The 8100-nt window shown below is 28.9% G+C and overlaps 3 protein-coding genes across 3 annotated transcripts in view; all 3 read right to left on the bottom strand.

Moving 5' to 3' along the window:
- The window catches only part of LOC105456562, a 7546-nt gene extending 6614 nt beyond the window's left edge, over positions 1-932 (bottom strand). Inside the window, exons 1-4 of the mRNA XM_011700705.1 lie at positions 786-932; positions 604-723; positions 398-515; positions 22-118 (exon numbers count right to left, since the gene is read on the bottom strand). Of these exons, the coding sequence (XP_011699007.1) occupies positions 22-118; positions 398-515; positions 604-723; positions 786-932 (482 nt within the window). The remainder of the gene's footprint in view (positions 1-21; positions 119-397; positions 516-603; positions 724-785) is intronic.
- Positions 933-2404: 1472 nt separating this feature from the next.
- Positions 2405-5057, bottom strand: LOC105452329 (odorant receptor 63a-like). The gene is made up of 9 exons (XM_011693333.1): positions 4897-5057; positions 4712-4831; positions 4518-4635; positions 3895-4156; positions 3689-3805; positions 3267-3357; positions 2965-3101; positions 2577-2709; positions 2405-2494 (listed from the first exon to the last, which is right to left on the bottom strand). Exons 1-9 carry the CDS (start codon positions 5038-5040, stop codon positions 2444-2446), a joined length of 1173 nt encoding a protein of 390 aa, XP_011691635.1. The 5' UTR covers positions 5041-5057; the 3' UTR covers positions 2405-2443.
- A 1234-nt stretch (positions 5058-6291) lies between these two features.
- On the bottom strand, positions 6292-8081 carry LOC105452335 (odorant receptor 43a-like). The gene is made up of 6 exons (XM_011693345.1): positions 7932-8081; positions 7733-7849; positions 7442-7532; positions 7219-7355; positions 6583-6715; positions 6292-6478 (listed from the first exon to the last, which is right to left on the bottom strand). Exons 1-6 carry the CDS (start codon positions 8063-8065, stop codon positions 6428-6430), a joined length of 663 nt encoding a protein of 220 aa, XP_011691647.1. The 5' UTR covers positions 8066-8081; the 3' UTR covers positions 6292-6427.
- Positions 8082-8100: the final 19 nt, after the last annotated feature.

The following is an 8100-nucleotide window of genomic DNA, read 5'->3' on the forward strand; positions in this document are numbered from 1 at the left end:
TGTTCCAAGCGATATAGAAACCTGGCCGAGTATGTTTCGTTCGTCGGTAAGAGCGTGTACATTCCACTAATAACGATCGGTGGCGTGGTATAGAAGAGCCACATCGCGTAAAGACCAACTGAAATAAGACATTTTTTTCTCATCGCTTTATGATTTTTAAACAGAAAAAATATAGACTGTTTATATTAAAATTTAATGAAAATTTAAATCTAATTTTCAAAACAAAAATACCAAGTATTTTAGTCTGTCTATATATATAATAAGTTTATTTATAATAGTTTGAGAAAGATAAGATGCAATAAATTAATTTGAATAAAAAAAAATAATATTGTTAGATTTTTGATACTAAGTCTATATAAGAAAAATTTTTAATTGCTATAAAATGCAGTCAACTCACTCGCGTATCGTGTTGTGAGGATTTTGCTTTCCTCCGCATAATGCCGTAATATTTCACTCTGTGGTCCGTCGTACATTTCTTTCCAAGTCTCTTCGATATGCTCCAGAAGCTCTTTCATCTGCAGCTCGAAGAAATTGTGCGGTTTTATACAATTAAACAAAACGAGTCGAGTAAATTGCCGCACAGCGAAAACGTAACGTACGAACTTTGCAACTGTTACTGAAACTGTTGACTAATTTTATAATGATGAACAAGTTCACTAACAATGGCGACGTGTTCTCCATGATGATGCTCAAATCCGTAATCCCAGCTAGCAGGCCCCAAAACTGCGGAAAATCAGACCCATCAGTTTCGATTCTAACCGTATGCCGTTGTACGTATCTTTAACCACCTCGAGGGCCGTCAAACTGGCTAAGAAAAACACCGTAACGGCGAACATCGCGTTCTTCTTCAGCCGCGATTGAAACGGCCATTGGCCGATAATGCACAGGGACGTTTTGTTGAAATTATAGTAGTGATTGTTGTAAAAAGACATTTTGTTATAGCAGTAGTAGCAAAGGAATATTCTACGAGACACAATCACATATCTCGTCGAATATTCACACCTAATCGCAGTGCTTATTCCGTATTCTCTTGGAAGCGATTTCTAAAAGAAACGGAGTGCAACGAAAAAACGACGCTCCGAGGTAATCCACAATTCACGTGAAAGCAAAACATTACATATTTATAAGTAACGAGTCGTATTTTTCTTAACTCTTTGTAACCGAATGATAAAATGTAACTGCGACTCGACATGCTATACCCTTCGCGTTATAAAATCAAGATAGTACTATAAGATAAAGAGTAGTACGAAATGTGAGTTTCATAATCAACATTCCAATTATTTCACCTTCAATTTACTGCACCTCTTTAATTACTCGTTTAAAGCTAATCGATGTCAGAGGAATTAATTTTACAATGTGTAATCATTTCACGTGTAATTTGAGCGATTAAATATGTAGAATGATAAAACTAATCGATGTCGGGGGAATTAATTTTACGACGTGTAAGCATTTTTATATGTAATTTAAGCAAAAAATATGCAGAGTGATTTTAGGGTAACTGAGTTGAATTATAGCTCTTTCCTAAGTCAAGATAGAAAATATTCTTTCATGTTTTTGTCATAATATCGTTAAGTTGAAGTTAGTAACATTAGAACATGCTGTTGTAATGTGTTCTTTTAAGTAACTTTTTAAAAATAAATTCTTGCAAGCACACGTTATTCTTTAAAAATCCATATAAGAAAAAATCAAGGCGATTATGTTTATTTATAAGTTTATAGTTTATGGTGAAATTTTAAATACCTTCTGAAGAATTTTTGATTTTCATTTTCCTAACGTAACTGTATACGGTAAATTGTGCCTTATCCGCTCATGTTACTCACTTTACATCAATGATATATTTGATATATACCAACAGACGATATATAAATCTTTATTAAAATGGATTGAAAAAAAAAAAGCTAAATAAGCTTGTGTACGTGCGATATATGGTATATGAATATTTTATTTATCGAATATATTTCACTCTTTGTAACAAATATAAACTTGTCTTATATACATTCTGTTTTATTTTTGCTTGTATTTTTTTAATCTAGTTTTTATTCAGATAAATGCAGAAGATGAAAATATATTACATAATCTAGTAATTCTGAAAAAATTACGTACATTTATTTATCTTGCACTACTTGTTTTAAATAATTATGTATTAATAATTTATAATTACTTGATTAATAAAAATAATAAATAACATATTTAATAACTATGGCAATAAAATGATAATTTTTACTTATAGAAAATTAAAATTTTAATTTATAGAAATAATTAATTACAATTATAGAGAAATAATTAACATAAACAAAAAATTTTTAAGAACTTGTTTGATTGCATCAGAAAAGTGTTGAATTTATGCGTTTATTACATTTGCATAACGATTAGGCTAAAATAATAATAATATTCACAAATTTTTAGTTCACATATTTCTATTATAAATCTATAATTACAATTTTTATTGTATTGATGTAATCATCGTGAAGTACGATACGGATACTTTCAAAATCTGAAAATATGAAACGTAAAGATATGTTTTATTATAATTATGATCATACAAGTAATATTGTTACAATAATGTATCCACTTACCGAGCTAAGGTTCTCCATCGACATTATGAACATTTTACCAGCTTCTATTTGGCACGGTTTAGTAGTACGCAATAATGTGAATTTCAGGAGATGCCTGGATCTCAGGGAAATCCTGTACCAATCGCAGCTGTAACTGATAATGAATTCATCACATTAATTTTTCATACAATTCTAGTTTTCTTTCTATCAAATGCGACACTAATATTTAAATGTTTCCAATGTTAAATATCTCTACATATAAGATATATAAATACAGATAAATTATTATATACACATTATCGTAAAAATGTTTTTTAATCTTATACATCTTTTTTTCAATTTAATGTAATTTGTTTACAAAGTTTTAGAGCAAAGGTAATTTTAACAGTGCTGGCATACAAACGCTTACATTACTTCTTGAAGTTCGCTACTGTGATCGATCAGTCGTTGAGACGTCATACTCAAATTGTATATGTGTAACAATTGCCCTAGATTAACAGCGAGAACTCTGATCATTTCGTCCAAATGACTCTCCATTATTATCAACTAAAATTCAGAACTTTATTAAACGTTTCTAAATAATAAGCACAAATAATAATATTAATTAATATTAATAATAATAATATTAATGAAATTTTGGAAACTTTTGAGAATATTAATTGTTACACAATTATATTATCAAAACTTTACAAATTTATTTCAAATATTTACCTTAGCCGCTTCAAAGCTTAAATTCACAACTACGTTTCCTAGCGTAAACAGGAAACATGTTGCGTATGCAGATGAGAGCAGATCGGAAAATCTTTGCGTAAAACAATAAAATAGATAGTCACTAGCTTAATTAAATTATACAAAGTTTAATATTATTAAATAATATATGAAAAAATATATATATATATTAAATAAATATATATATATATTAAAGTTTAATATTATTAAATAATATATGAAAATATATATATATATTAAACATAAAATCAATAATTAATTAGCCATTAGCATCATGTTGAAAATATATATTTTTTCGTGAGCATTTTATAAGTTTCCGTAATTGTTACTTTCAACTTATGTAAAACGTATTTAAAAACAACACTATACATATATATATATATATAACTTTAACTAACACTAACTTTAACGCATGTTTATACAATTTGACGCAATTGATTACGTCACGATATGCTTCGTCGTCCGCGATATTCGGGTTGAGTATCACAAAATCCGAACCTTGTATACGCTCTACGTTGTATCTATTTTATAAAAATATAATTTTTGTTAAAAATATTGGCCTATTATAGATATTTTTGGTATTGCAGCTTTGTCCGTGCGAGCAATTTACTTTATGCACTTGAACAATGCACAGACATGCAGAGTGCAAAGAACGAACAAGCAGTCGACAGCTATCACTACAGAGACTACGCAAAATATGCTGATAAACCCGTTAAGTATTAACAGGTTGTAATATTTGTCCATGTCGAGAATGTGTTCCACACGATACAGAAATCTAGCCGAATAAGTTTTGTTCGACGGTAAGATTAAATGGATTCGGTTAACGACGATCGGCATTACGCAACAGATGAGCCATATCGAGTAAAGACAAACTGGAATTATTTATTCTTTTTTTCTTCATATTTTTCTTTAAAAGCGACGATAATTTGATGGATTTAATGAACGATTTTTTTAATATTAAAAGCTCAATAAAAGTGAGCGTAAATCTCAGAATAAAAAATACCTAATAATTTAATCCATTTGAAACACAATAAACTCGTAAACAAAATTTAAAAAAAGGACAAAATAAGAATTTATTTTTAACAGTTTATAAACTAATAATTTTATCAAAATAGATTCAAAGCGACATCATGAAGTAGTAACATTTTTTTTATATGTACATATATTGCTAAATTTGCGATGTTAAATGTTATGATAGCAATTGTTAATTTTTATAAGATAATAGCAACTTACTCATGTATCGTACTGTGAAGTTTCTGCTCTCTTCTGCATAAAACCTTAATATTTTATTCTCAGGTCCCAGGTGCATGATTTTCCAAGTCTTTTCAATACGCCTCAACAAATCTTTCATCTGCAGTTCGAAGAAATCATTCGGTTTATAAAAGGATTTAGTTAGCTTTGCGCGCGGTAGAATATAACGTACGAACTTTATATTTATTACACCAAGAATTCGTTAACTTTATAATGACGAAATTATTGATTAGTAACGGCGGAATATTCTCCATGATGATGTTCAAATCCTTTATCCCGGCTACCAAGCCCCAAAACTGCAAAAAATCAGGACCATCATTTTCCGTTTAACTGTATTGTTGTCGTGTATATCTTTAAACACCTGCAAGGCTATCAAAATGGAAACAGACAACACCATAATGGAGAACATTACGTTGCCCTCTAGTCGCGATTGAAACGGCCATTGGCCGATAATGCGCTGGGTTACTTTGTTCAAGTGATAGTAGCGATTGTCGTAAAAAGACATCCTGCAGTGTATAGACGGAGGAATACTGTACGAAACGAGCAAATATCTTGTCGTATATTCACATCTAATCACAGAGCTTATCACGTATTCTCTTGGAGACAAAAGTTTCAAAAAGAAAAGCAGCATCACGAAAAACGCTGAGATAATATTCTACAATTTTGCGTAATAGAGCATCATATATTTACAAGTAAAGAATCATGTTTCTTTTAACGCGCAACTCTCTTCGCAAACATGAGCTATAACTGCGATTGACGTTATAGTATAGTCTTATTTTTATAAATCATCTGTAGTTTCTGAAGTTATAAGATAAGAATATTACGAAATATACGAGTTTTAGTATTGACGGTGAGACTATTTTCTTTTCTAAGTTAACATTTTTATTTATAATAAATTAATTAATTAAATATATTTCGACGTATATCATTAGAGATAACAAAATTATAACTATTCGTAGTTATTCTTACAAAATTATTGGCATAACTTTAAATAAGATTATCTAAATAATAGATAATGTCATTTTTTCGTCCAAATATATTTAGATCTCACTGATGTCTATTTTTACAAAAATATTGAATACTTTGTAATTTCGAAAAACTTTTTCAAGATACTGCCACGTATAAAGTTATTTAAATACTAATTTACGGTTTAAATACAAAGTTATTTAAATCGTAAATTATGATCAAACTTTGAATACTTTTAAATAAACTTTTCACTTTCATTATCTTATATATATTCGTAACTGTATATGGTAAAGGATTTGTTGTTCACTTGTCATTCATCGGCATGAATGATGTACCAATTGGTGATACCACCTGGTGGTACCATCTTAATATCCAACGTTCAATAGACATATAGACACGTCTATGGGTATAATTTCTATTCCATTTTTCAAATAAATTTTTATTTTTTGTAATAATTATTTTTTATTTATAATTTAAATTTGTAATTTATTTTATATATATTCTATTTTATTTTTATTAAAACTTTTAGTTCAATGTTATAAGGTCGGAAAATTCATATCATTATATTACTCAATTTATTAAATAAATGTTTAAAAATGTATATGCATATAATATTTGCACATTTGTTTTAAGTAATTATTTATCTAATTAATAATTGTGGCAACAAAATGACGATTTTACATCTGTATTTATTATTACATTATGATTATATTTTGTGTAAAAGAAGTAATTAATATCAATACAAAATTGATAACAGAAACATATTTCTTCAAAAACATATTTCAATTAGTGCACTAGAAAAACGTTTGATATAATTAATTATATTTAATATATATAGTATATGAAATGAGAACAACAATGATGTTGACATGTATTCCCAGAGGCTATAGATTTATAATTCCATTGTACACCTCGAGTTACGATTTTTATTGTAGTGATGTAAGCATCGTGAAATACGACATGGATACTTGTAAAATCTAAAAATAATATCGCAATGTTTTATTTTTTATATAATTAATTTTTATACTTATATGATTAATTATAATAATAATTAACGAAGTAATATTATATTTACACGCACCGAGCTAAAGTTCACCATCGACATTACGAACATGTTACCAACTTTTATTTGGCACGGCTTAGTAGTACGCATTAATGTAAATCTCAAGAGATGCCTCGATCTCTTTGAAATCTTGTACCAGTCGCAGCTGTAACTATTAATATATTCGACGTATTAATTTTTTACATCATTTTTGTTAGCCAAAATTTATGACGTTGGCCATTGAATTTTTTCGAGCGTTAAATGAACATATACACTGTTAAATCTATTGTGTCAAATTGAACCTTATTTAAGTCGCCACTGCTCCTATTTAATAAATAATTATTTTTAACTAAATCAATATAGTTACTTTTGAATAAAACAATAGAATTTAATCCAAATTTGAGTTAAATTTGAACTGTCTTTAATTATTTAACTCCATTGTTTTAATAAAAAAGAACTATTTATTAAGTAGGAGCAGTGGCGACTTAAATAAGGTTCAGTTTAACATTATAGATTTAACAGTGTAAAACAGCTGAATAAAATATTTTATATTATATTTTATATAAAATATTTTTCTGTAATTTTACATCTTTTTGATTTTATTTTAACTTGACTATATTTTTTTAGCACGTAGATGAAATATTACCGATTAACGAATGTAATTGAATTACGTACATTGCATCTCGAATTCCGCTGCTGTGATCGATCAATCCTTGAGAAATAAAACACAGGCAATATATGTGTAGCAATTGCGCTAAAGTAGCAGAGAGAATTCTGATGTCTTCGTCCAATTGAGTGTCTACCATTATCAACTTAAATTACATAACTTTATTAGGCATCCCCCAAATAAGAAAGCAATCGTTTAAGGTTTTCATATATATTTATCTTGAATATTTACCTCAGCCGCGCCGAAGCTTAAGCCTATAATTACATTTCCCAGTAGAAAGAGAAATGATGTTGCATAGTTAGACGAGAGCACATCGGAAAGTCTATGTGTGAAATAATTAAATATAAATACTTTAGGCTATTGAAATAAACTTAATGAAACCTGTAAGTGATTAAATCCAATATAAAATTTAACATGAAATTTATTTAATTTTGACATGAATATGAAAATTAGATATTTTACAAATATTTTGTGAGTTCTGTTATACTGCAAGATGTATTAAAAAGCGACATTGATACTAACTTTAAGGCACGTTTGTAGGATTTGATGCAACGAATTATGTCACGATACGCTTCGTCGTTCTCAATATTTGGCTCGATCAATACGAAATCCGAGCTTCGTATGCGCTCTATGTTACAGCTATTTAACAGAAGTGTAATATCATCGTTCTTGAAAAGAGATCTTGATGGAAAGCAGAGCTTTCTTCGCGAGAGCAACTCACCGTAGGCATTCGAACAACGCACAGATATGCTGAGTACAAAGTGAGAATGTAGTGTCGGTAGCTATCGGCACGGAGACTATGTAGAATACGCTGATAAACCCGTGTAGCATCAATAGGTTGTAATATTTGTCCATGTCAAGAACGTGTTCCAAGCGATATAGAAACCTGG

This window comes from Wasmannia auropunctata, unplaced genomic scaffold (genome assembly GCF_000956235.1).
Source record: "Wasmannia auropunctata unplaced genomic scaffold, wasmannia.A_1.0 LD336106.1, whole genome shotgun sequence".
Lineage (NCBI taxonomy): Eukaryota > Metazoa > Arthropoda > Insecta > Hymenoptera > Formicidae > Wasmannia > Wasmannia auropunctata.

What these genes read in the sequence shown, in the direction of transcription:
- LOC105452329 (XM_011693333.1), bottom strand. Translation starts at nt 5,040, where the DNA reads ATGTCTTTTTACGACAATCGCTACTATCACTTGAACAAAGTAACCCAG. An exon ending in CTTGGTGTAATAAATATAAA is followed by an intron (nt 4,636 to 4,711) that starts GTTCGTACGTTA and finishes TTCGAACTGCAG; the next exon opens with ATGAAAGATTTGTTGAGGCG. An exon ending in CGATGGAGAACCTTAGCTCG is followed by an intron (nt 2,495 to 2,576) that starts GTAAGTGGATAC and finishes TCATATTTTCAG; the next exon opens with ATTTTGAAAGTATCCGTATC.
- LOC105452335 (XM_011693345.1), bottom strand. Translation starts at nt 8,065, where the DNA reads ATGGACAAATATTACAACCTATTGATGCTACACGGGTTTATCAGCGTA. An exon ending in GCGTTGTTCGAATGCCTACG is followed by an intron (nt 7,850 to 7,931) that starts GTGAGTTGCTCT and finishes TCTGTTAAATAG; the next exon opens with CTGTAACATAGAGCGCATAC. An exon ending in AGCGGAATTCGAGATGCAAT is followed by an intron (nt 6,716 to 7,218) that starts GTACGTAATTCA and finishes ATATATTAATAG; the next exon opens with TTACAGCTGCGACTGGTACA.